This window comes from Hippopotamus amphibius, chromosome 7 (genome assembly GCF_030028045.1).
Source record: "Hippopotamus amphibius kiboko isolate mHipAmp2 chromosome 7, mHipAmp2.hap2, whole genome shotgun sequence".
Lineage (NCBI taxonomy): Eukaryota > Metazoa > Chordata > Mammalia > Artiodactyla > Hippopotamidae > Hippopotamus > Hippopotamus amphibius.
In genome coordinates, this window is record NC_080192.1 from 128,182,504 (window position 1) to 128,210,104 (window position 27,601).

A 27,601-nucleotide genomic window follows, 5' to 3' on the forward strand; every position below is an offset into this window, starting at 1 on the left:
CCCTCCCCGTCCCAGTCCTCTAAGGCATCTTCCATCCTCTATGAGATGATCATCATATGATTTTTATCCTTTATTTCGTTATTGTGATGTATCACACTGACTAATTTGCATACGTGGAACCATCCTTGCATCCCTGGAATAAACCCCACTTGATCATGGTGGGATTGATCATCAATCCCACTATGATCCTTTTATTTATTTATTTATTTATTTATTTATTAAGCTCTTTATTGGAATATAATTGCTTTACACTCTTGTATCAGTTTTTGAGGTACACCAAAGTGAATCAGCTGTATTTACACATATATCCCCACATCCCCTCCCTCCCATGACTCCCTCCCACCCTCCCTGTCCTGGCCTTCTAAAGCACCACCCATCATCAAGTTGATCTCCCTTTGTTATACAGCAACTTCCCACTAGCTATCTGTTTTACAGTTGGTAGTGTATATATGTCTATGCTACTCTCTCACTTCGTCCCAGCTTCCCCTTCGCCCCCCCCAACCCTCTGTCCTCAAGTCCATTCTCTACATCTGCATCTTTATTCTTGCCCTGTCACTAGGTTCATCAGTACCATTTTTTTAGATTCCATATATATGAGTTAGCATACTGTATTTGTTTTTCTCTTTCTGGCTTACTTCGCTCTGTATGACAGTCTCTAGGTCTATCCACCTCATTATATATAGTTCAATTTCATTCCTTTTTATGGCTGAGTAATATTCCATTGTATATATGTGCCACATCTTCTTTATCCATTCATCTGTTGATGGGCATTTTGGTTGCTTCCATGTCCTGGCTATTGTAAATAGTGCTGCAGTGAACATTATGGTACATGTTTCTTTTTGGATTATGGTTTTCTCTGGGTCTATGCCCAGTAGTGGGATTACTGGATCATATGGTAGTTCCATTTTTAGTTTTTTAAGGAACCTCCAAACTGTTTTCCATAGTGGCTGTACCAGCTTACATTCCCACCAAGAGTGCAGGAGAGTTCCCTTTTCTCCACACCCTCTCCAACATTTATTGTTTCCAGATATTTTGATGATGGCCATTCTGACCAGTGTGAGGTGATACCTCATTATGGCTTTGACTTGCATTGCGCTAATGATTAGTGATGTTGAGTATCTTTTCATGTGTTTGTTGGCCATCTGTATGTCTTCTTTGGAGAAATGTCTATTTAGGTCTTCTGCCCATTTGTGGATTGGGTTATTTGCTTTTTTGGTATTAAGCTGCATGAGCTGCTTGTATATTTTGGAGATTAATCCTTTGTCTTTTGCTTCATTGGCAAGTATTTTCTCTCATTCTGAGGGTTGTCTTGTCTTGTTTATGGTTTCTTTCGCTGTGCAAAAGCTTTTAAGTTTCATGAGGTCCCATTTGTTTCTTCTTGATTTTATTTCCATGATTCCAGGAGGTGGGTCAAAAAGGATCTTGCTTTGATGGATGTCATAGAGTGTTCTGCCTATGTTTTCCTCTAGGAGTTTTATAGTGTCTGGCCTTACATGTAGGTCTTTAATCCATTTTGAGTTTATTTTTGTGTATGGTGTTAGGAAGTGTTCTAATTTCATTCTTTTACATGTTGCTGTCCAATGTTCCCAGCACCACTTATTGGAGAGGCTGTCTTTTTTCCATTGTATATTCTTGCCTCCTTTGTCAAAGATAAGGTGCCCATATGTGCTTGGGTTTACCTCTGGGTTCTCTATTCCATTCCATTGATCTACCTTTCTATTTTTGTGCCAGTACCATACTGTCTTGATTACTGTAGCCTTGTTGTGTAGTTTGAAGTCAGAAAGCCTAATTCCACCAACTCCGTCTTTCCTTCTCAAGATTGCTTTGGCTATTCGGGGTTTTTTGTGTTTCCATACAGATCATAAGATTTCTTGCTCTAGTTCTGTGAAAAATGCTGTTGGTAATTTGATGGGGATTGCGTTGAATCTGTAAATTGCTTTGTGTAGGATAGTCATTTTCACAATGTTGATTCTTCCAATCCAAGAACATGGTATGTCTCTCCATCTGTTTGTTTCGTCTTTGATTTCTTTCATCAGTGTCTTATAGTTTTCTGCATTACAGGTCTTTTGCCTCCTTAGGAAGGTTTATTCCTAGGTATTTTATTCTTTTTGTTGCAATGGCAAATGGGAGAGTTTCCTTAATTCCTCTTTCTGCTCTTTCGTTGTTAGTGTTTAGGAATGCAAGAGATTTCTATGCGCTAATTTTGTATCCTGCTACTTTACTAAATTCATCACTTAGTGCTAGCAGTTTTCTGGTAGAATCTTTGGGGTTTTCTATATATAATATCATGTCATCTGCAAAGAGTGACAATTTTACTTCTTCTTTTCCAATTTGGATTCCTTTTATTTCATTATCTTCTCTGATTGCTGTGGCTAAAACTTCCAAAACTATGTTGAACAGTAATGATGAGAGTGGGCACCCTTCTCTTGTTCCTGTTCTCAGAGGGAATGCTTTCAGTTTTTCACCATTTAGAATGATGTTGGCTGTTCGTTTGTCATATATGGCTTTTATTATGTTGAGGTAATTTCCTTTTATGACCATTTTCTGGAGAGTTTTTATCATAAATGGATGTTGAATTTTGTCAAAAGCTTTTTCTGCATCTATTGAGATTATCATATGTTTTTTATCCTTCAGTTTTTAAATATGATGTATCACATTGATTGATTTGCATATATTGAAGAATCCTTGCATTCCAGGGATAAACCCCACTTGATCATGATGTATGATATTTTTAATGTGTTGTTGGATTCTGTTAGCTAGTATTTTGTTGAGGAGTTTTGCATCTGTATTCATCAGTGATATTGGCCTGTAATTTTCTTTTTTTGTGACACTTTTGCCTGGTTTTGGTATCAGGGTGATGGTGGCCTCGTAGAACGAGTTTGGGAGTGTTCCTCCTTCTGCTATCTTTTGGAAGAGTTTGAGAAGGATAGGTGTTAACTCTTCTCTAAATGTTTGATAGAATTTGCCTGTGAATCCATCTGGACCTGGGCTTTTGTGTGTTGGGAGATTTTCAATCAGTCTCAATTTCCGTACTTGTGATTGGTCTGTTCATATTTTCTATTCCTTCCTGGTTCAGTCTTGGAAGATTGAACTTTTCTAAGAATTTATCCATTTCTTCCAGGTTATCCAATTTATTGGCATATAGTTGCTTGTAGTAGTTTCTCATGATCTTTTGTATTTCTGCAGTGTCAGTTGTTACTTCTCCTTTTTCATTTCCAATTTTGTTGATTTGCGTCTTCTCCCTTTTTTCCCTGATACGTCTGGCTAATGGTTTATCAATTTTGTTTATCTTCTCAAAGAACCAGGTTTTAGTTTTATTGATCTTTGCTATTGTTTCCTTCATTTCTTTTCCATTTATTTCTAATCTGATCTTTATGATTTCTTTCCTTCTGCTCACTTTGGGGTTGTTTTGTTCTTTCTCTAATTGTTTTAGGTGTAAGGTTAGGTTGTTTACTCAATATTTTTCTTGTTTCTTGAGGTAGGAATGTATTGCTATAAACGTCCCTCTTAGAACAGCTTTTGCTGCATCCCATAGGTTTTGGGTTGTTGTGTTTTCATTGTCATTTGTTCTAGGTATTTTTTTATTTCCTCTTTGATTTCTTCAGTGATTTCTTGGTTGTTTACTAGCGTATTGTTTAGCCTCCACGTGTTTGTATTTTTTACAGGTAATCGATATCTAGTCTTATGGCATTGTGGTCAGAGAAAATGCTTGATATGATTTCAATTTTCTTGAATTTACCAACGCTTGATTTGTGACCCAAGATGTGATCTATCCTGGAGAATGTTCCGTGTACACTTGAAAAGAAGGTGTATTCTGTAGTTTTTGGATGGAATGTCCTATAAATATCAATTAAGTCAAGATGGTCTAATGTGTCATTTAAAGCTTGTGTTTCCGTATTTATTTTCTGTTTGGATGATATGTCCATTGGTGTAAGTGGGGTGTTAAAGTCTCCTACTACTATTGTGTTACTGTCGATGTCCCCTTTTATGGCTGTTAGCATTTGCCTTATGTATTGAGGTGCTCCTACCTTGGGTGCATAGATATTTACAATTGTTATATGTTTTTCTTGGATGGATCCCTTGATCATTATGTAGTGTCCTTCCTTGTCTCTTGTAATAGTCTTTACTTTAAAGTCTAATTTGTCTGATATGAGTATTGCTACTCCAACTTTCTTTTGACTTTCATTTGCATGGAATATCTTTTTCCATCCCCTAACTTTCAGTCTATATGTGTCCCTTAGTCTGAAGTGGGTTTCTTGTAGACAGCATGTGTAAGGGTCTTGTTTTTGTATCCATTCAACCAATTTGTGTCTTTTGGTTGCAGCATTTAATCCATTTACATTTAAGGTGATTATTGACATGTATGTTCCTATTACCATTTTCTTAATTGTTTTGGGTTTGTTTTTGTAGGTCTTTTCCTTCTCTTGTGTTTCCTGCTTAGAAAAGTTCCTTTAGCAATTGTTGTAAGGCTAGTTTGGTGGTGTTGAATTCTCTTAACTTTTGCTTGTCTGTAAAGCTTTTGATTTCTCTGTCAAATCTGAATGAGATTCTTGCTGGGTAGAGTATTCTTCGCTATAGGTTTTTCTCTTTCAGGACTTTCAGGATATCCTGCCACTCCCTTCTGGCCTGCAGAGTTTCTGCAGAAAGATCAGCTGTTATCCTTATGGGTTTTCCCTTATATGTTATTTGTTGCTTTTTTCTTGCTGCTTTTAATATTTTTTCCTTGTGTTTAATTTTCATTAGTTTGATTAATATGTGCCTCGGTGTATTTCTCCTTAGGTTTATTCTGTATGGGACTCTCTTTGCTTCTTTGACTTGATTATTTTCTTTTCCATGTTGGGGAAGTTTTCCACTATAACCTCTTCAAATATTTTCTCAGACCTTTCTTTTTTTTCTTCTTCTGGGATACATATGATTCGAATGTTGGTGTGCTTAATGTTGTCACCAAGGTCTCTGAGACTGTCTTCCATTCTTTTTATTCTTTTTTCTTTTTCCTGCTCTGTGGCAGTTATTTCCCCCAATATATCTTCTAACTCACTTATTCGTTCTTCTGCCTCAGTTATTCTACTGTTTATACCATCTAGAGTATTTTTAATTTCAGTTATTTGGTTGTTCATTACTGTTTGTTTGCTCTTTAGTTCTTCTGAGTCCTTATTAACTGTTTCTTGTATTTTCTCTATTTTGTTATCAAGATTTTGCATCATCTTTACTATCATTACTCTGAATTCTTTTTCAGGCAGTTTTCCTATTTCCTCTTCATTTATTTGGTCTTGTGTATTTTTACCTTGTTCCTTCATCTGCAACATATTCTTTTGTTGTCTCATTCTCCGCCCCCCTTTGAATGGGCGGGATTGTGTTCCTGTCCCACTGGGTGTTTGGCCTGAGGTTTCAAGCACTGGAGTTTGTAGGCTATTGAGTATAGCTGGGTCTTGGTGTTGAGGTGAGAACCTCTGGGAGACCCCACTCTGATGAATATTCCCTGGGGACTGGGTTTCCCTGTTAGTCCAATGTTTTGGACTCAGAGCTCCCACCTCAGGAGCTCAGGCCTGACCCCAGGCTTGTGAATCAAGATCCCACAAGCTGGGGACTTCCTAGGTGATGCAGTGGTTGAGAATCCGCCTGCCAGTGCAGGGGACATGGGTTTGATCCCTGCTCCAGGAAGGTCCCACATGCTGTGGAGCAGCTGGGCCCATGCGCCACAACTACTGAGCCTGCGCTTTAGAGCCCATGAGCCACAACTATTGAGCCCATGTGCTGCAACTACTGACACCCACGTGCCTAGAGCCCATGCTCTGCAACAAGGGAGGCCACGGCAATGAGGAGCCTGCGCACCACAACGAAAAGTAACCCCCACTCACTGCAACTAAAAAGAAAGCCCGTGCACAGCAAAAAAAAGACCCAACACAGCCAATAAAATAAATAAATAAATAAATTTATAAAAAAAAAAGAAGATCCCACAAGCTGTGTGGAGCAGGAAAAACAAAAAACGTTAAAAAAAAAAAAAAGAGTAGGAGAACAGCAGAACAATAGCAAGATAAAAAATATGATAAGAATAGGAAACTAACAGATGTGTTAGAAAAAATTTTTAAAAAATAGATGGAGCAACAACTGGAAGGTAAAACAACTGCAATAGGCTAACTGAGGAGGTGGGAAAAAGAAAAAAGAAAAAAGGAAAAAAAAAAGCCAGAAAAGGTCTTGGCTGTGGGGGTGGGGCTTGGACAAGGGTGGGAGTGGGGGGTTGGGGTGGATTAGGCAGTGGATAGGGCCTACGCTTAGAAAAGGCCCTGGGGGTGGTGGGGAATGGGGCTTAGGCCCAATGAGGCAAAGGGGCCCAGGAATGCCTCTGGTCTTGGGGGCAAAGGAGCAGGTCCAGGTATCCAGCAGGCTCCCTGTGCCTGAGTTGGTGGGAAAAATGCTAGGCACCTCCCCTAATCCTCCAATCTCGGAGGGTCCCTCCCCCTTGGGTTCTCTTCTTCCCCACCCCTTCCCTCCTATTCCCCTAGGACCCTCACAGCTGGAGGGGGCACTGGAAGGCAGGAGACCAGACTCTGATGCCCAACAGGCTTCCTAGGGCCAACTGGGCTAGGGTAACACCTGGGGCACTTCCCCAGATCTCCCAGTCTTGTAGAGTCCCTGTCTGCCTCTCTTCCTCTCCCCTCCCCCCACTCTCCTAGGTACCAAGCTGCTGGAGGGGGCCCTGGAGTGTGAAAGACCCGGTCTGTGAGCCTAGCAGGCTTCCCAGGGCTAGTGGGCAGGGGAAATACCTTCCCCGCCTCCCTTGATCCTCCAATCCCAGAAGACCCCCTCCCCTGCCTGCCTCTCCTCTTCTCCCCTGCTTTCCTCCTACACCCCTAGGACCAGTGAGACCTAGAGGGTTCCGTGGAGGACTGAAGACCAGGCCTAGGGGCACAACAGGCCTCCTGGTGCCAAGTGGGTAAGGAGATTTCCTGCAGCGTCTCCCCTGATCCTCCAGTCCTGTGAGGGCCCCCCCCCCCCCCCCGCCACCGCACTGTCTGCCTCTCTTCCTCTTCCCCCTCCTCCCTCCCTCCCACACCTGTATGACCCACTCAGCTGGAGAGGGCCCCAGAGACAGAGGGACCAGACTCAGGAGCCCAGCAGGCCCCCTGGGCCCAAGTAGGCAGGGGAAAGGTCCTGCACCTCCCCTGGTCCTCTGATCCTGGAACATCCCACCAGCAGTCAGCCTCTCTTCCTCTTCCCCTGCCACGCTCCTACACCCCCCAGGACCAACGCATCTGGGAGGGGACCCTGGAGAGTTGGAGACCAGGCCTGGGAGCCCAGCAGGCTTCCTGGGCCAGTGGGCAGCGGAAATGCCTTCCACTTCTCCCTGGATCCCAGAGGGTCCCTCCCTCCTTCCGCCTCTCTTCTTCTCCCCCCACCTCTTCCCTCCTGTACTCCTAGGACCAATGGCCTGGAGGGGCCTTGGAAGGTGGAGGACCCGCCGGGAAGAAATACCCGGTGATGCCTCCCCTATTCTGACCTGGAGAAATCCCTTCCCATCCCCACTATCTGCCTCTCTCCCTCCCTGACCCACTCCCCCCACCCACTGCCCCCAGGACCCACGTGCAGGAGGGGGGCCGGGAGAGTGAAGGACCAGGCCCAGGAGCCAGTCAGCCTCCCTGGCCAAGAGGGACAGCAAAAAGCCTTTTCGCCTCCCCTCACCCATCTCAAAGCCCCACCCCCACCTGTCTGCCTCTCCACCTCCTTGCGCCTCCTCCCTCCTTCCCACACCCCCAGGACCCAGGCAGCCTGGAGGGGGCCTTGGAGGGTGGAGGACCCCGCTGGGGAGCCCAGCAGGCCTCCTGGCTTCCTGGGCGGGAGAAACCCAGATGCAGTTTCCCGATCTCCCCAGCCCCCAAGGGTCCCTCCAGGCTGGAACCTCCCCCTTCACCCAGCCACCCCCCAGGGGCACCATCCCATCCAGCTTCCCCTTCCCCGCCCCAGTGACTTCCCCCAGGTGCTACCCGGTTGCTCCGGGGTTCCTCCAGTCTCCTTGGGCCTCAGGTCCCCCACCGGCCTCAGGCAACCGATCTATTTATGGGGAGACGCGATCTCCGTGTCTTCCCATGCAGCCATCTTGACTCCGCCCCCCTGATCCTTTTAATGTATTGATGAATTCAGTTTGCTAATATTTCATTGAGGATTTTTGCATCTATGTTCATCAGGGATACTGGCCTGTAATTTTCTTTTCTTGTGGCTTTCTTATCTGGTTTTGGTATCAGGGTAATGGTAGCCTCATAAAATGAGTTTGGAAGAGTTCCCTTCTCTTTTTCTAAAATAAATAAATAAATAATTAATTAACTGGCTGCATTGGGTCTTCATTGCTGCACATGGGCTTTCTCTGGTTGCAGGCACTACTCTTCATTGTGGTGCAAGGGGCTTCTCATTATGGTGGCTTCTCTTGTTGCAAAGCACGAACTCTAGGCATGTGGGCTTCAGTAGTTGTGGTACAGGGGCTCAATAGTTGTGGCTCATGGCCTTAGCTGCTTCGCAGCATGTGGGATCTTCCTGGAGCAGGGATTGAACCCATGTCCCCTGCACCGGCAGGTGGATTCTTAACCACTACACCACCTAGGAAGTCCCCCCTTCTCTCTCTCTCTTTTTTGGAAGATTTTGAGAAGGGTTGGTATTAATTCTTCTTTGAAGGTTTGGTAGAATTTACCAGTGAACGTTTGGTCCTGGACCTTTGTTTCTTGGGAGGCTTTGGATTACTGATTCAATCTCCTTCTAGTAATTGGTTTGCTCAGATTTTCTGTTTCTTCCTGGTAGATTCTGTGTTTCTAGGAATTTATTCATTTCTTCTAGTTTCTCCAATTCATTGGCGAATAATTGTTCCTTGCTTTTTAGACAGTATTTGTGGACATATTCCTAGCATGTCATTAGTAGCCTTCAATTTTGTTCTGTTCCATAAATGAACACACAGTGGCTGGCTTCCATGAGTGTCTTGACTGAAGCTCAAGAAGGTTCTCTGCCTTCAAATAAACTGGAAAGGAGGTGAATAATGACTTAAAGATAAGTGAACTGAAGAATCTTAGGGCGTGGGGCCTGGGAGAATTATTCTGGTGGTTGTAGGAATAGATCAGACCAAAGAGAGCAGTAGAGAATGTAGAGTTTTTAAAAGCTCCTGATAGCCCTGATCTTCATTCAGTTTCTAAGCCAGATGAACATTTGGACTGCCTCCAGGAAACAGAGTATGAAAGAGAGACAAGTTACCTAATTGTGAGGTGACCCATCCAGCATCAAAGCCAGGATCAAAATGAACACCAGGACCTTCATCCTCAGAGCAGATTCGGCACTTCTGGGAGAATGAGAAGCTGGCCCAAGGAAGAGAATTCCGGTTTCTGGAGAGGCCAGGACCAGTCCCTGTATACATGTGGGACTGGAGCTGGCATCCCGCCAAGTCTCTCCCTTCCTGAACAGCAGCAGGTGACTAAATGGTGAGTGAACTCCACCAAAATGGCCTCATTTTCTTTGGGCATTAAGGTAGATCATAAGCGCCAACCACATTCCCTGGCGCCTCTTGCTGGTCAGCCATGGAAGGGGCTCTAGCTCATCAGTATGGACAAAGATTCCTGGGGCCATCTGTGAATATATCTGGTTCACTTCCTTTATCTGGGACAAGGAGACTGATGCCTGGAGAGGAAGGGGCTTCTCAGGCCGCTAGTTAGAGCCAGATCTGGAACTCTGGATCCACAGTCAAGAACTCTACCCACTGCAGCAAGCTGCCACAGAATCCAGACTGTCTAACTCAAGTCTTTACCTTGGATTGGGGAACAGAACTTGAGAATAATACTCTGTATCGAATTTTGGTGGCCCTTTCCTCTTCTGACATTTATTTATTTAAATTAATTTATTGTCTGAGTTGGGTCTTTGTTGCTGCACACAGGCTTTCTCTAGTTGTGGTGAGCAGGGGCTACTCTTCCTCGTGGCATGTGGGCTTCTCTTTGCAGTGGCTTCTCTTGTTGCAGAGCATGGGCTTTAGGTGCACAGGCTTCAGTAGTTGCAGCACGCAGGCTCAGTAGTTGTGGCGCACTGGCTTAGTTGCTCCTCGGCATGTGGGATCTTCCTGGACCAGGGCTCGAACCCGTGTCCCCTGCATTGGCAGGCGAATCCTTAACCACTGTGCCACCAGGGAAGTCCTGATATTTATTTTATAAGTAAAAGTAAACAAACACTATTTTGTGCTGATGACTTTTGGATGATTTTGTGATGCCCACGGTGACATCCCCCTTGATTGTTTCAGGATTCTGGTGGGAGTTCCTGCCTCCCTCAAGAAGGTAGCGACTGTCAACAATAGGCAAACTGGATCGAAGTGGGTCTATGGTCCTTTAAGGCAGAATCTTCTTGAGTTTGCTGGCTGGAGTTGTGCTTGGGGATACTTGGAGGGTCCACTGGCGATGGGGAGTGGAGTGAGCAGTCTGGTCCAGAAGACCCACTCTTTGGTGGCAGCTTACACAACAGAAGATCCAACAGCCAAGGGCTGCAAAATATGTCTACTCTTTGAATGACTCTTATCTTCATCCTCTCCACCACTTCTCTAGTTCAGACCCTGATTAACCAAAGGGTATTTTACTGGTCTCTGCCTTTAGTACTTCCTGACATTAATCAAACCTGTTTCTGTATAACAACCAGGTGATCTTTCCAAACAGCAATTTGGGTCATGTCACTCCCTTCTTAAAATGCTCCATGGCACCCTGCTATCTAAGGAGAGAGCTCTAGAGCCTCAGCAAAGCCTAAAAGGCACAGCACTACCTGGGCGGCTGCACCTCTCTCTGGCCTCGTCTCATGCCACTTGCTGTGTTGCACATTCATTGTCCGCAAAGCAGTCTCCTTACCTGCAGCTCTTGAATACATCACCTGGTTACACACTTGCACACTTCTGTGCATTTTACAAACTGTTCCTTCCCCCTAGAATATTACTTTCCTCTTCCCCTCCTCCTAGCCTGGAAGTCTCCTGCTCACCCTGCAGTGCGGGCTCAAGTGGAGTGGACAGCCCTGGGTGCTGTCTGCTGCACCACCTCCCTGTCCTCGTATGAAGGCCTCTCACTGCTGTACATCGTGCTGGCCTGGAATTCCTTCTTTACACATTCGTCTCTCCTGTTTTCTCTGATGGATCCAGTTCTTAGAGCACTTCACTTCTCAATACAGTTTGCTGAATTCTGGGACAGAAATCCCGTATTAAATTTCTTTTTTGACAAGACATACATGTAGAAAACAAACTCACCGTTACCAGGGGGGAAAGGGGAGGGGAATAAATTGGGAGACTGGGATTGACATATTGACACACTACTATATATAAAATAGATAACTAATAAGGACCGACTGTATAGCACAGGGAACTCTGCTCAATACTCTGTAATGACCCATATGGGAAAAAAGTCTAAAACAGAGTGGACAGATGTATAACTGATCCACTTTGCTGTACAGCAGAAGGTAACTTTTTTTTTTTTTGGCCATACCACATAGCACGTGGGATCTTAGTTCCCTGACCAGGGATCAAATCTGCGCCCTCTGCAGTGCTGCAGTGGAGACGTGGCGTCTTAACCATTGGACTACCTGGGAAGTCCCTCACAGCATTTTAAATCAACTATATACTCCAATAAAAATTTTTTAAAAATTTTTGACAAGTTATTAGTGAAGAAGGGTGAGTTATAAACTTTTACAGCTACAGAAGGAATGCCCTGCTGACCTCAGGTTTTCAAAGGATGTAGTCAACAGAAGGCCAGAGGGGCTCTTAACCAAGGGAAACATGAAAAAACAAAATCAGTCTGTAAGCACATCAGGGAGGTGAACACATTTAGGAAGCTAAGAACCTCTCTTGTAGGCAGCCAAGGTCTGAGGGGTAACATCACTTGTCCAAAGCCACCCAGTCAAGGGAGAGGAGGGGCTGAGCACACAGCCCTCTGACTCCTGATTCTGCTTCTTTGCCCCACACCACTTGGCCGTTTACTTCAATCCTCCTACCGTCCTCACCAGGGGACTCTGACCTCCTTGAGTGCTGTTTGCTTGTTAAAGTACAGAGACCTTTGGACAGAGTGAAGGCAAACGGAACCACCTGGCATGGTCCTAAATCTCTCTTGTGGGTGGCAAGGCTGAGGGCTACTCCAGGGCCTGGATGACAGTCCCAGAGGATGCCCCAGGCTCAGGGTCCCCCAGGACCACTATGAATGGGACAGGGACTGGTCCGTTCACTACAATGCAGGTGGTCTGAATTATGCTGTATTTGAACCGATGTTTACAGAAGTCTGCTATCAATCGATTCTAATTTGGGATCCACGGCCCCATTTCCCCACTCAGAGCAGTAGACCACAGCTACAGACATTCCTCACAACCCTCTAGACTCAGCGGGAGCGTGGAAATCCTTACCCCCTGCACTCCCATTTCCAGCACGACACAGCACAGTCCCTCCAACTCACCCTCCAAAGCACCCCACACTAGGATAGAGTGGACACATCTCCAGGGTCTGGAAGGGTAACTAGGGTCAACACAAACACTTCACGAGCATCCAGTTTTATCTTATAATCCATGTGACGTTTACACTCTACTCCACAATGGTATGTTTTAATAAAACACTTCTCCGCCTCTGAGCAAAACCGATGCTCCACACTAGGGCTCTGCTGGGACTTCAGTGCCTGACAGACCACCCTGGTGGGCAGTGCTGCCTTACAGGACGCTCCACTGTGTGCTGGCATTTACAGGCACCTTCCATTTATTATCTTAGGTAATATTCACAGTGATGCTGTGAGATGGAGGGTTCCCATTTCAGAGATGTGAAGACCCAAAGCTCCAGGAGGTAAAGCGAGTCGCCTGAGTGGGTGGCAGGTCTGACCGTGAGTCCCCCTCCCCATGCTCTGTCACCCCCCACCACTGAAGTCCCATTACAATCCCCCCAACCCTTCAATGCTAAAATCCACAGTCCTCTTGGCAGCACAAAGGCCAACGGCTTCCCTGATACCGTCTTAAGTGTTTTGCAAACTTGAGTGCCCAGGCTGGGGCACCCGCGCAGAGGACCAGTCCTGGACTCTTGGTGCGGGCTCGCAGCTATGCTCCTATGGAAGAATGGGACAGGCAAGGCCTGAGAACTAGGAAATACGGCTTTGCCAGTCCCAGGCTATGTGTTCACGGTAAGCTTCTTCCTCTTTGGGCTTCAGTTTCTTCATGTGAACAACGTGTGGGGGACTGGGGGACTTCTATGCTTTGGTGCATTCACGCTTTCCCAATCCAACATTCTAGATGTTACCTCCAGGAATGTCCTAACCCTTGTGCTCCTTCCCTCTCGTTAAAGAAAAAAGTCCATATTGCCAATTTCCCTTTTCTTTTTAAAAATAAAAAGCCTGAAACAACACTGTAAGGCCCTGGTTTTTTGAACAAGGCAGCTGTAGTCCCCACCACCCTCACTCTCCACTTCCTTCTTCCTGTGACACACACTGTGGCCCAGAGGTGCTCAGGGCCCCCTGAGACTCGGAGCAGGTGGGATGGAGAGGCCCTCCCCTCCCAACAGTAAGAACCTGCTGGACTCCCAAGGGCTTTGCTGTCAGAGATCCCTTCCCCCAGCATCTATTTTAAGGAAGGCATGTGGTGTTTGTTTCATGATTGAGCTGCCCAGGAAAGCGATCTGAGGCTCCAGAAACTGCCGCAGAGTGAGGCCCACTGGAATAAAGGGCTGCTCAGCTCCCTGGGGTCCCTGCTGCCAGTCCCCCCTCTTCAGGGCGAGGTTACTGGGTGGATAACAGCACAGGATGCCTCTCTCCCAGCCACAGGAAGTACCCCACAAAGATCCCAGAGAGACTGGTATCATAGGTGGGGCCACAGGTTTGGAATCAGGCAAACCCAGCTTGGATTACTGGCTCTACAAGGAAGTCACCTGACCTTCTCTGGGCCAGTTTTCTTATCTGCACCCACCCGTGCAGGTGGTTATGCAAGAGAATGAGAGCCAAGTACTTAACACAACGCCTGGGATACCAGCATCACGCTAAATGGTAGCCTTCCAGTAAACCCATCACCCTGGAGAGCTCTCCACGGAGTCAGGTTGCTGGGGGCGGGGCTGAGGCCCAGATGTGCTCTACACGCCAGCCTGCTGCCTGGTCATGTGGCCACATGGCCAGAGCCCACGGCACGAGAGCCCTTTTGCCCAACAGCTTGTAACTCTGGGACTCAGTTTCCCCATCTTTAAAATGGAAGATGAAGAGCTCATAAACGCTGTCACCAAGGGCTGCCTGCGAATCCCCCTGTAATCCTCTCAGGCGGGGAGGCCTTGCGGCTGTGAACGAGGACACCAGAGCAGGCGTGGGGAGGAGCACCGTGGGCAGGGGGCATTTCCAACAAATGGGCTGTTACTCCTTCCCCAGGTTGGTCAAAACCACAGGTCCACAGGATGGGCCCAGCCGGGCTGGAGGGCACGGAAGCCACACCGTGGACACCTTCTACAGAGCAGGATGCCAAGGCCTGCAGTGACCAGGTACAGGGCTGGGGAGCACACACAGAGTTTTCAGCAAGGCCCCGGCGGAAACCTGACTCTCTGGACAGGGTTAGGGAATAGCTTACAAGTTTTAGAAAATATGGTGCTTAGTTCTGTTAGAGTTTGCTCACTGAGCTCTCCTCTTCGGAGAACCACATTTGGCTTATGATTTAGGAGGAAGCCCTAGGGCTGCTGGTTCCTGCAATTCTACTCCATGATTTAGCTCTAGTGTCGCAGGAGGGGCTGCAGGGCTAGGGGAGCCTGGTGGGGGTGGGGCACTGCACTCAGGCCTGTGGGAGCTGGGTAAGACCTTTCTGCATGAAGTGGTGACAAAGGAGGACCTGGGTATTGTGTCATCTTCTGTGGCAACAGCTGCCCTGGGGGGGGGGGGCGGGGTCGATAGGGAGGGGGCAGAGCGAGGCCTTGGGGACAGGGCCCTTGAGGTTCACCAGCCCACGTGGCCTCAGCCTCAGGGTGAACAAGGAGCGTCCAGGTGGCAGCAGAGGCCCCGCAGGAGGCTCAGCTGGCATCGTTGATGGCAGTCCTAGAGCCCCCCAGCAGTCTCTCATGCTCGCCCTCCTCTGCCGGGGGCCGGCCCCTGGACAGGCGGCTCAGCAGCGGGTGGTGCAGCCCGTTGTAGAGGGCGGTGCCCGTCAGGAGGATGAGGAAGCCGAGGATCTGCAGCGGGTGGAAGGCCTCCCAGCCCAGAGCCAGGCTCACGGCCCAGATGACAATGGTACGCAGGCTGTCCAGCACCATGCGGGTGGTGGCGCTCAGCTCCTTGGTGACGCTGATGCCCGCAAAGTTGAAGAAGGCGATGCTGCTGATGTTGCCCAGCAGCGCCAGCACGATGAGCGGTTGTCGACCCACCTGGCAGAAGGCGTCCAGCGCATCCTCCAGTGTCCTGCGAGGGTTTCCACTGAAGGAGCCGGCGGGGATGTAGTACATGGGCACCAGCAGCAGCGAGAGGATCACGAAGCCAAAGAGGCCTGCGGGAGTGGAGGGAGCGTGTCACGCTCGCCACTGGGCCCCCAGCCCACCGCCCCGCCCAGCCAGGGCTCCTCTGACCTCCCAGCCACCCCTTCCGAGCTGCCCTCACACCAGCTCCTTCCCTTCAGGTCCCGGAGGAGCCGTCCAGCCCATTAGGAACTCACAACGGCCTACTGAATGGGCTCTGACTGCCCCTTCTCCACTTTAATCTGTGTTTTCTGATCGGGCCAAGAATAGGAAATACAGTTTATATTGTGACCAGTACGTAGACATGGACACACTTTCACGAAACAATAGCTACCCTTACGATGTACAATGCTCTCCGACACTTTTTAAATTCGATTCTATTCATTTACAAAAGGATTGCTGGCTACAAGCACTACACTGCTCTCACAAACATGGAGAAACAAAGCTCTCTAACTCAGCGCCACTGGTCTGTGACAAGGAGCTGGACCGGAATGTAAATCAAGGCACTGCTTCACTCAGAAAGTCTTACTAGAAAATAAAAATGAGTGGAAACAATCAGTATGCTTGATGACATAGCTGACTTAGGTGGTTAACGTTCTGCTGTAAGCCCTCAGTTCACGGTGGACCAGGCACAGACAGCGCCCTGACGAGTCCACAGGTCACACTTGGTAGCACTGCTCTCGTCTGCCCTGCTAGCTTCATAATTTTGAAGCATGATTTTGATTTACTTCCCTGCTCAAAAACCTCTGGAGGTTCTTCCCTGCCTGCTATTTAAAGTCTAGATCCACTTGTCTGATGTTCAAGGTTCTCCCTGACATGACCGTGACATATTCAATCCCTGATCATCCCCCCAACATCAAACCTGCACCTCCTGCAAACTATTCCTCACTGGTGTCCAAACTCACGTCCAGCTCCCCACGTCTCCTCTCCATCTGGAGTTCCCTCCTGTCTATCTTGCCTGCTGAAATCTGCAGCGTGAATGCCACCTTCCCTGGGCCGTGACACTCAGACATGCTTGGCAAGTGAAGTGTCACTTGAGTAAAAGCAGTCAGAGATAAAGCACCGCCTGCTACTTTCTTGCTGGTCAGTTCCTCCAGAGTGGGGCTTGCATCTCATTTATCTTTGTCCCTGTCCTCCCTTAGCTCCTGGCCGAGTGCATGGCAGGTGTCAGAGCATCTGTCAACATGTACGTGGTGAAGGGAGCAAGGAAGGGGGGCGGGAGGCTCACCCTTCCCAGAGGTCCCTGGCACCTCACCCAGCGCCCCCACTGAGTTCCCTCCACGTGCCACCCTGCAGGACGGGAGGATGCCCCACCCAGCGCCCTCCTGCCGGCCCGTGTTCACGCACCCTCAGTGCCGACTGCCCGCAGAGGGTGCACGTTGTGCTTGTAGACGAACTTCTCCTCCAGCACCATCTGGATGGAGATGATGATCTGGGCCATGATGATCAACAGGTCCCCTGTGGGAAAGGAGGGGCCCAGGGTGAGCCCAGGGCTGCGGGAGACAGCGCCCGTGGGCACCTAACAGGCCCCGCAGCCCCTGACTGCGCAGGGCACCATACAGTCCATGAGGTCCGGTCATGTTGGCCCCCGCGCCTGATCTCCTGGCCCCTGGCGGGGGTTGCAGGCCAGCAGGGCAGGCATGGTCACCCCTCCTGGGCTGAGGCTCTAGAAAGTCCAGGGGTCTGCCTGGGCCTGAGGGCTGCACAACTGGGGTAAGCAGGTCTTCTGAGAAGCAACAGGCTTTGAGATGGACATTTCTGGTTTCATCCTGCGCCTGAGTGACCAGGTGGCCACGTCACTGGAAAACGGGCTGCAAAGCTTCCTTTCTGGGACCGTGAGGATGACAGTGATGATGAGCAGTGTGCAGCACTGGCTGAGCGCGTGGTACGTGCTCAATAAACACTCATTCCTCTCCTCTCCCGGATCCTGCGGTCTGTGTGGCTGTAAGCACACCGCAGCACAAGCCCCCTCCCTCCCCTGACCTCCCCGCTCCTTACGCACCCCTCCCTCATGCTGCCTGGCCCTGGCTGGTCTTCCCTACACTCTTCCCATCACCCCGAGAGCAGGTGCGTGTCCACATCAGCTGCTGCCCCACACGCCCTCCCCCAGGGCTCGGTGGGCAGCAGAGCTTGTAAAATGCTTTGTGCAATGACTCTGTGCTGGGCAGCCCCTGGAGCCCCACCCCGGCCACACCTGTGATCACTTCGCTGAGCTTGTGCCGACTGTCGTGCTGGCTCAGCAGGTCGGCCAGGCCCACGACCACCAGCCCTGCGATGGTCGCGAGGATGCCCAGCCACTGGCTCAGGGCCAGCCTCCGTCCCAGGAAGGCCACCGAGAACAGGCCTGTGAATATGATCACTGCTCCCCGCAGCATCTGGAAGCTGGAGGCACTGGTCATGTTCAGGGCTAGGAGAGGAGAGATGCACCACATTAGCTCCTGGGGGCCCAGCCTGTCTGCTCACGGAGGTGTCCTCAGGGCTGAAGACAGGCCTGGCCCGGGGTAAGTACTCAGTAAATCCCGGTGGGGTGCGTGTGTGTACAGGTCGGTGGGAGAGGGGGAGGGAGCTGAAGATGAGCTGGGGGTAGGAGCGGCTCTTTCACCAGCAGCCCCCTTGGGTCACAGGCTTCGCTGAGTCCTTGGCGGCCTGGCCTGGCGACTCACCCACATACATGATGCTGGTCCCGGTCATGTCGCAGAGGGCTGGGGGCAGGAAAAGAAGGGGGTTGAAGGCCTGCTGGAGATCCGCACTGGTGTCTGGGTGCCCTGCAGCTCTGCACTGGAGCAGGTAGAAGGCGGCCAGGCAGGAGAACTCCCCCAGGAACATGCCCACTGCCTGCAGGGACAGAACCAGGAGTTCAGAGCTAGAAGGAGGATCACCTGGAACTAAAGAACGCCCCCCCTCCCCAGCACCACACAGCTTGTGGGATCTTAGTTCCCCGACCAGGGATTGAACCCGCACCCTCAGCAGTGAAAGCGTGGAGTCCTAACCACTGGACCACCAGGGAATTCCTTGTGATAACATTTTTTTTAAACATAACCTTTCTTCAAAAAAGAGTTTACCTCTATCCCCAATATATGTAAAACAGACAAAAAGCAGAGCTGCTGTGTGTGGGAGAGCAGAGGCTGCCTCCTAGGTCTACCCCTAAGCTCCTCAAACACCTTGATGGAAACCCTAAGGCTATGTAGAGCCTGGTCTGAAAACACGCCAATTCCTGGTCAAGTTCCAGATGGAGAAACTGAGGCCCTGAGAAGCTCGAGAACTTATTTAAGGTCACAAAGCAAGTTGCTGGCAGAGCTGGACTGAAATCTGAGTCTCCTGCTTCCCAGTCTAGCAATAAGGTACCTTCCATTGAGGGTGTCTGCCCCGCCCCAGTGGGATCTGGGCTCCCCACTGTTGGAGAGCAGGTTTTACTACGGGGCTTGATTTTTCCAGATGTGTCCTGACTTGGCCACGGTGAGGGCTGGCCTCACGGTTTCCAGGGCATGAGCGCTCACCAGGACTTTTGCAGGCCTCCAGCAGGGGGCTGGGCCTTCTGCCCCCTTTCAGGGACACCTCACACGCTGGCCTCTGTTCTGGGGAGGGAGAGAGAGAAGCAGGGGGTCCCCCTGGGAGCAAGGGAGTACTCCACCCCTAGGTCAGGAAACAGCAGGGCCTCCTCGGGGTCCCTGCCCTGAGGCCTGGAGAGGAGATGGGGGAGGACAGGCACAGATACCTGGAGGAAGGGATGCTGAAAGCTGTGTTCCTGGCTCCCTCCACAGCCTGGGGCCACGAAGTTGTCCGCCCACCTGCAGCAGAGAGAGAGGAGGTTAAACTCTACAGCGCGGCGGTGGGCTCTCCCACCCGGTCCTGGGGCCTGTGGAGAGCTCAGGCTTCCTGATGCCAGGAGGCCAGACTTGCCTCGGCCCAGAGTGGGGCTCCCTCTCTAGGGAGCCAGTCTCCACGGCAAGGAGTCTTCACCAGGGACTGTGGACAGAACGTGGGGGTCTGGGAATCTTTGGCTGAAATTTCATGAACTTCTAACAGAAATTTAGCATTTTCTCAATTTATGAGTGTAGTATTGCAATACCTGTGACTTTGTCACACATGGAAATCACAGCTATTCTCACTATCACATTCGAGTCACTGCAGATATTGTGAAGTGTCACTTACACTCATCACTGCTCCAAAATTACAGTAATTAGACCCACTGCTTATAATTTCATGTGTTAAAAAGTGTGCACACACGTGTACATTACTATATCACAAATTGCTTTTTAAACGTCTTGATAACTTTATTTCAATACAATTAGCTTGTCCTGTAATCCTTGGTCTTTTATTTGCACGTTTTAAAACACTACTCTAGGCTTCACCAGACTATCAAGGAGACCTATATCAAGAGTCCTTGGTGACAGAGACCACCCGGTCACCTTCACATAACCTGAAGGGTCTGGGGGGTTTTTCTAGCACTGCCTCAGAAGCAGGTGGCAAGAACACGGCACTTGTGGAGTGGCCTGCTGCCGGCACCCGGCAGATGGGCAGCACGCTCCCCACCGAGCCCAGAATCCGGCACGGCACGGCGCTCTGGGCGGCTACCATCCACCATTCTGCACTGACCAGCGTCTGTCCCTAAAACTTCTGCCTCTGAATTTCGTTTTCACTGGGCTTAGTTATGTCCCTGGGATCTAAGCGCTTTCATTTTCATTTGAAAGCCCTTCAACTATGTGGAGACTTTCTCACCTTCTGAATCGTCTCTTCTCCTAGTTAAGCAGCCCCAGCGCTTGCTAACCCTCCACTCCCCTGGCTGCGGACTTCTGGAAGGGCTCAGGTGGGCCCAGGCCCAGAGCCAAGGGCATGTGATCTGGCCCAGACCGCGTTGGGCAAGAGGGCGGCCCCTCCTACGCGCTGAACATCCTGGTTAGCTGACCTGGCTTGGACTGCATCTGCCATATCACGCTGCTGACTCACGTCAACGCAGACCCAGGGCCGCTTGCTGTGGGTCACGGACCCCCCACCCCCACCCCCTGCAGCACCCCACGCGTAGGCGGGGGCTGTCTCTAAAGTGTGAGACTCAGGACGTCTTCTTAAATGCCTTTCCTTACAATGTCTGTCAAGAGCAGCTATGTCGTGGTCCCCGCCCTATCTGCTGGCTCCTCTCTGCACAAGCCTCGGCTTCCAGAGGGCAGGGGAGCCTCTGCCTCCTGTGCTCCGAGCAGGGGCCACGGGTCGTGCCAGGCGGTGCGGGTCTGGGTTTGACAGAGAACCTGTTTAGGCAGGGCTTCTCTGTGCCTGAGTTTGAGGAAGGGAACGGGGGCAAGCGAGCAGGGGATGGGGAGGGTGGGCTGAGTGGTAGTGGTAGCACAGACCCAGAGGGAGAGACTATGTCTACAAAGAGATCTCTACACATCCCAGGACCAGTGAACAACACGGGGCTATGGCAAACTTATCTCACGATGGGAGACCCCACTCACTCCCAAAGATGTGAGGAGGGAGGTTAGGAGGGCTTATGATGCTTGGGAATGGTGAAGGTCAAAGGAGAGCTGACGGGCAGGTAGAAGTTCTGGTATGCCTGGTTGGGAAGGCAGAGGAAATCTGGATCAAGAGCTCAGGCTGTAACCAGACCCAGTACCAAAGTGGCAAAGAAAGCTCCCACTAAGCACAGAAACCACCTGTTCTCTGGGGTCTCCTTTCTGCCTGATCTGCTGTAGAGTCTGACTCTGGGATTCCCCAGGCAGGGCAGGAAAGGACAGGACACGGGATGTGGGTGTGGGCCACACACCACCGGTATGGCTCACCCAGGCTCACCCGCTCTCCAGCCAGACTCACTTTCACAGACAGAGCCCTCTGGGAGGGCTGGGTGAGGCAGCTGAGCAAGACAGAGAGAAGCGAGGGAAAGTGAAGAGGTCATGCTTTACCAGGGGTGCAGACCTGGAGCGAGTGAGCAGGTCAGAGTTCCCCAGGCTCCTCAGGAGGGACAAGAGAGGTCCTGCCAAGTTCATGGTCAACCAGAAGCCTAGGGCAAGGGCTGGTATGGAAGCCCTCCTCCATCCTGGGGCCACATCCAGAGCACAGACTGGTAGGCTCAAGATGACCCCCAATCTAGCGGTGGGGCCACGTCCCGGAACCCCCCGGGCTACTGCCTGTGCACCTGACAGTCATGACAACTCACATCTGCATCACTTTCTGGTTCCACAGTCACTGTCACTTGACAGGATGTGAGCTCAGCATCCAGCACCTTCCACAGCTCCCAATCCCCTGCTCCTAGCACATTATTATACAGAAGTTCAAACGGTTTTGTTGTTGTTGTTGAATGAACAGGACTTCCAGACCTCAGTAGACAAATAGCCAGGTACTACAGTCCAGACACAATGTCTCCATGAGTGCTAATTTGCACCACCACCCTGCTGGTGGGACCAGCCAGGCCTGCCCTTCCCTAGGGAGGGGCACGGAACGGGCCTCGAGCTGGCTGTAGGGCTCCTGCTAGGCCTCCTCCCTGCCCTTGCACGGTCGGTTTTCTCCAAGGGGTGGGTCTAGCCGACAGGCTGGGCTGGCAGGTTCCGAGCAGGGGAAATGGAATCTTTTTGTATCTGAGGGCCTGGGGCAGGTTTACAGCCCAAGGGTTTGGGTGTCAGGACGGGCTGCCCTGCCCAGCCTCTCTGGGCCAGGGAGGAGTTCAGGCTTGCAGTCCCTTTGAGATGGAGTCAGGCTTCTCATCTTGGCCGTGGGAAAGGTTTGGCTCACTCTGCAGTCACAGAAGGACCCCAGGCAGCACAGAACAAGAGCCAAAAGCCAGCCCCAGGTCATCTGGGGGTGACAGCAATGACTCCCCAGTGGCATAGCACCTGTCTCTTTGCAAAACGCTTCACTAACATGTTTATATAAATGTGCAATTCATGGCGTATTGACTTTCTACCAGGCCTGCACTTCTCCCTGAGGAAGCGGAGCACTTCATGTGGGCTGTGTGGTTCAAACCTCACAAGGATCCTCATTTTACACATGGGGACTTCAGGCCTTCGGGTGGAGAGAGCCGTGTTCAGGCTCATCAGTGAACAATGGGTGGATCTAGGGCCAGACCCATCTGATTGAACTTATATTCAAAAAAGGCAGCAGGATACTTGGAAAGCTCAGACTTTTGAATCTCACAGGTTGGAGGAGTTATAGACTTCTCACCTATAAGATGGGGAGAATCATGTCAACACTGATGAATTGGCAAAAATAATAAATATGACGTATGGGACCCGGCACATAGCAGGTAGTCAATAAAAGTTCTTTTCTACCCCTTCTCCCTCTTTCTCCTCTGCTGACCAGGCGCCATTTCCCTTTGTGTGGGGTGGGCGCGGCCCCAGCTCTGCTCCCGCCTAAAAGCTTCCAGGGAGGGGACTCGTCCTCTGGCAGCCACCCTGCAGGCTGAGGCAGAGGCAGCTGCAGGGCCACAGGGTGCTGAAAGAGGAGAACAAACTCAGCCATCATCTCGGGAAGCTCCCTGTTTGACAGAAAGCCAGGGACCAGCGAGGGCCTGAGGGAGACAGGGAAGCACCAGTATCCAGGAGGCTCCACCCCCGTGCTGCGCACCTTCCTCAACGCCCATCACCTTCTTCCTCCGGGTTCCTCCCTGGCCAAGGTGGGGAAGAGGTCAGCCCTGCAGGTGGACCCTCCGCTCTCTCTGGACACTACATCCTAGGGAAAGCCGTGGTCTCTAGGGCAGCAGGCCTGTGGAGGCCCACCAGCCTCAGGCTGAGGCCGCAGGAGGAAGTGGCCTCCACTGGCAGAGGCGCTTCCTTTAGAGTTCCTGGGGCCTTGGAGGGCTGCGGTGGGCTCCCCTGCCAGGGGCTGAGTCACTCTGGCGTGGCTTTGCCCAGTTCAGCTCAAAGCTCAGCGTTCTGAGAGGTATGTGCGTCTGTGTGAGGCCGGGGGTGGCAGTCAGAGACCGAGGAAGTGGCTGATGTGGCTGCCTCGGACCGATGAGCAGTGTCCATTCCCCGAAGAATCTGTGCCATTTCCGCTCGTATCCTGGGCCTGTCAAGCCCAGAGAGTCAGCTTCTTTCTCCTGCCTGGGATCCTCAGAAGGGCCCCAGGGTGTCATGGCAGGTGGCCCTGGCTCACAGTGGTGATAAATGACAGCCCTCCCGTCTCTTAAATATTACAACACTCTCCTTAGTAGCGCTTACAATGTGTCTGGGAAGAAGGTGGGGCAGGGATTATCATACCCATTTTATAGATGAAACTGAGGCGTGGAGAGGCCCAGTGACTCATCTAATCCCATAGCTTCCAAGCCTCACACTCTTTCCACTACTACACTGCCCTCCTGACTTAAGGCTTTCTCCAGCGGGCCTGAACCCCTTTGAAGCAATTATCCCGTGCCTGCTCACAGAACCTCAGGGTGGGAGGAGGGCCAGCTGCCAAGGCAAAAGTTAGAGCTGGCACAGAGAGGACAGTGAGAGGCCTTCCCTAACAGAGGCCCAGTGATCGCAGGCCTCCTGCCACCTTCCTGCAGGGTCCCTGGACCCAGCGGGCCTGACTGTTGGAGACATGACCCCCATGGCCCCTTTGTGGCTGGGTGGGCTTCACAGCCTGCAGAAGGTTAGGAGGGGAGCTGAGCCTTCCTGAGTGAGCGTGTACTTGACCCTGGCTCTTTACGTGCAGAACCCCCGCTGGATTCAGGAGGATGGGGCTCTGAAATGTGCACTGGTTCAGGCAGACAGCCCTACACAGAGCCAGAGGAGGGCAAAATGTTTGGTCTCCAGGAGGCACATCAGCAGAAAGCCTGGTAAGCGGGGAGAAAGCAGCCACAGAGAGGAGAAGGGAGGGGCCCTCTGCCAACACCCAGGGACATGGCTAAAGGGTCAGCCTAATCAGTGACTTGCCCTCCTGCGGGGAGGTGATCCTAGCCCCAGCCCAGCCCAGCAGGGGCAGGCCGGCTCCCTGCAGCGCACCCCATCCTGCTGAGTGGGCGGTGACCTCCTCCCGAGGACAGAGGACAGCTGACCTGTGGTCCCAGCACAGCAGCAGCACGTGCTCACGCCCACTTCCTCATCCACTGTCTTCAGTCCTCCAAAGAAGCCAGAGAGGAAAACATTCTGCTCGTTTTACAGGCCAAGAAACTGCAAGAGGCTACTAGAGACTCTGACCCTGAACCCCGAGTGACCTCTTGGACAGAAGCTTCAGATGCTTTTGCCAACCAGTCCCAGAGGGAAGGCACTCTGATGGCAGGGAGGGGAGATGCCACTTATAGGATAACAACTTCCATGGGCACATGCTTGTCTGTTCTGCTCTGGGGTGATGTGAGAGGAAACACGCAAGGAGGAGGGAGTTTCGGGTACCGCAGCTGTAGACGTCCAGGACTGGACCAAAATGCTGAGCCCTAGGTTCTGGACACCAACCAGCTGAGTCACACACACAAAACTTTTCTTGGGACCTTGACTGTAAATTGTGGGGATTAGAATGGATAATGTTTATGTTTCTAACAACTCTAAATGCCCCTAAGAATGACTAGAGAAGCCCCCAGCCTCATCCATATTGGAGGTTAAGAGCAGGGCTTCTAGAGCCAGACTACTTAGGCTCAAATATAGACTTTGCCACGTAATAGCTGAGTTGAACTTGGGCAAACAAGTTCCTCTTTCCAGAACCTCAGTTTCCTTATCCAGGGACAAGGAATTTATCTACATCCTAGGGTGGTTATGAGAATTCATAAACCTTACTCATGAAAGGCGGCCGGGGTGGGATGTGGCACACGGAGCTCTCAATGTATTAGCTGCTTAGCACTTGCTGTGGTCACATTCTCGTCTGTCCCTGCCAGAAACTGCAGGTCGGAGTGTGATATCAAGTCAATAATCTCTATCCAGACATACACAGCTGCTCTCCCATGTTCTTGCTCTGAGAGTGTCCTTCTCACAGTCTGGCCTCAGAACACTGTTTAAGGTCCACTACTGAGGCCCATCACAGGGAGGCAGGGCTCCTGAGAGGCCCCACATCAGGCCACGAGGCAGGGGACAGGACCAAAGGTTGGGATCCCTCCTGGGAGCCTCCTTCTGGACTCTCAGGCCGCCTCCAAGGACAAAGCCTCCTGCAGCTGAGGATCCCCTGGCTTCTTACCTGACCGGTTTGGAGCTGTTTAAGGAAGGAGCTGAGTCAGCACAGTTTACCTCAGTAGTCACTCAGCTCTCCTTGGGGACAGCGGCCCTGACAGACCACAGTCACCATATAAGCAGTAGACTGAGGCCTTGGCTTGTGGGACAGATGGACAGATGACTTGTTCTGCTGCATTCAGATCCTGACTGAGATGGGAGCCCTCAGGCTGAGTTTCCTTTATAGCTAAGGGCTCAGCAAAAGGAGCACCCTTCAGGAGGCCTCAGGGCCCAGGAGCCCAGCACAAGACACAGACACAGCTGGCCAGAGCCCAACCAGAGAGATGGGGGGGCCCCACCCAGAGCTCCACTTCCTGTGGAGAAGGGAGGACACTGTGATTGCGTGTATATATCTGTCTCCTCCACTGCAGATTCTAAGCATCTCAGAGGCTGGGACCTTCTCTTTGTCACTTCTGTCTCCTTCCCTGAATCTAGGCGATACCTCACACAACGTAAGTACCTTATACATGTCTGATGACTCAAACAGGATACTTCTCTCCCAGACCTCTCTTCTGGGGCATTTTTCACATTACTGACGGAGTGCGCTGGGAAAAAGCACCCTCAAAAACGAGTAAGATATGACCATCCCCATCACCCCCAGGGGGCCTGAAGCACAGCCCAGAGGGTGACTGGGGTGATTCCCCTTTGCTCTGGAGCCTGGCAGGGCCCAGGCGGAAGTGAGGTCTGACTGGGAGAGGGTCACTGTCTACTGTCCTCCATGTGCACCTTGGAATCGGTTCAGAGAAAGGCCATCTCTGGGTACTGGGGCTCTTAGACAGTGGGCCGAGGGGAGGAGGGCCCCACCCCAAGGCGGAGGAAGAGAAAGGGACAAAAGGCCACCAAGAAAAGGGGCTGCCTCCCAGGCCTCCTGCTTGTTACAGAGAGGAGGCTGTGCTAGGTCCCTCAGCTTCAAGACAGCCCCAAGTCTTCAATCACCAACCTCCTGAGGACTGTCCTCACCGTCCCACGAGCTCCACACCCTCTTACATCAGAGCAGAACTGCCCCCTTGCCCGCCCTGTTGGGGTTAATGCCACTTCTGTTCTCCCAGGCAGAAGCCCAGGAGTGATTATTTGACCCTGTGAGTCAGGCCTGTGGCTTCACTCTGCACCTGGTTTCTCCCACCTGGCCCTTCTGGTCCCGCCTCACTGCCGCATCTTAGTTCCCCTAATCTGCTATTTAGCAGCCTTGGAGTGGTGTTCCCTGCAGCAAACTACTTTCCACCTTGACCCCCAGGTTCATAGAATCACTTGTAACAAGTCACACTCCCTGTTACAAAAGCCCCTCTTTGACTGCGGGGTAAAATTCAGCCTGGGCATTTGGCGCTAGTTACAATCCATTTGGATCTGGCCTTGCGGTTCCGGCCTCGATGTCCCCACCACATACAGAAATCCTAGGGGAGCTTCAAGGCCCAGCGGTAACCCTTCCGCCACGACAGGCCCATGGGGCACCCCCTTCTCTGTCATCGCTGCCCTCCACGCTCACTGGTCACTCAGCCCACAGCTCCTGGAGGGCGGGGCTCCTGATGCCAGCTTGGAAGGGGCAGCGGAGAGGAACTCCCTCCGGTTATAAAGATGAAGAAACTGAGGCGCTGAGTTGGAAAGTGACTCGCTGGGATCAAGCACAGAGCGAATCAAAGCCGGGGCTCGGATCCTCCAGCCAGGACCACGGCCTCGCCCCGCATCTCCTCGGGTCCTCGCACCCCTTGGGTGGTCCGTAAACCTCCCGAACCGATCAGAGAAAGTGGGCTGGCTGGTGAAGCCAGGAAAGGAGACTCGCGAAGCGGGCGGGCGCGGAATGGGGGCAGTGCCTCCGCAGGCGGCGACAGGCCCGGCCGAGCCCCCTCCCCTCCCTGCCAGGCCCGGACTCACTTTGCGGAGAGCGTGTTGATGGAGCCGGTGACGAGCATGAGCCCGGCCAGGAACAGCTGGTACTTGGTCCAGGCCATGGCGGCGGATGCGGGGAGCGCGAAACTAAAGGGACCCCAGCGACCTCCACGCTCGCTGTAGGTGGTAGCTCCCGACCCGGTCGCCCGGGGGTCTCGGGCGCGAGCGCTTCCGGGCCGGG

At 51.3% G+C, this 27,601-nt stretch overlaps 1 protein-coding gene and 1 long non-coding RNA gene across 2 annotated transcripts; one reads left to right on the forward strand and one right to left on the reverse strand.

Moving 5' to 3' along the window:
* On the forward strand, positions 1 to 15,197 carry LOC130856715 (uncharacterized). Its single transcript, XR_009054668.1, has 3 exons — positions 1 to 9,455; positions 14,367 to 14,476; positions 15,083 to 15,197. It is a non-coding gene; the product is annotated as an uncharacterized LOC130856715 (long non-coding RNA).
* Positions 14,467 to 27,601, reverse strand: SLC35F6 (solute carrier family 35 member F6). Its single transcript, XM_057741527.1, has 6 exons — positions 27,406 to 27,601; positions 19,149 to 19,221; positions 18,097 to 18,268; positions 17,628 to 17,840; positions 16,781 to 16,891; positions 14,467 to 15,465 (listed from the first exon to the last, which is right to left on the reverse strand). Exons 1-6 carry the CDS (start codon positions 27,480 to 27,482, stop codon positions 14,996 to 14,998), a joined length of 1,116 nt encoding a protein of 371 aa, XP_057597510.1. The 5' UTR covers positions 27,483 to 27,601; the 3' UTR covers positions 14,467 to 14,995.

Coding starts and splice junctions, on each gene's coding strand:
- SLC35F6 (XM_057741527.1), bottom strand. CDS start 27,482: ATGGCCTGGACCAAGTACCAGCTGTTCCTGGCCGGGCTCATGCTCGTC. Junction 19,222..27,405: donor ATCAACACGCTCTCCGCAAA/GTGAGTCCGGGC, acceptor TCTCTGCTGCAG/GTGGGCGGACAACTTCGTGG. Junction 18,269..19,148: donor TTCAGCATCCCTTCCTCCAG/GTATCTGTGCCT, acceptor CTGTCCCTGCAG/GCAGTGGGCATGTTCCTGGG.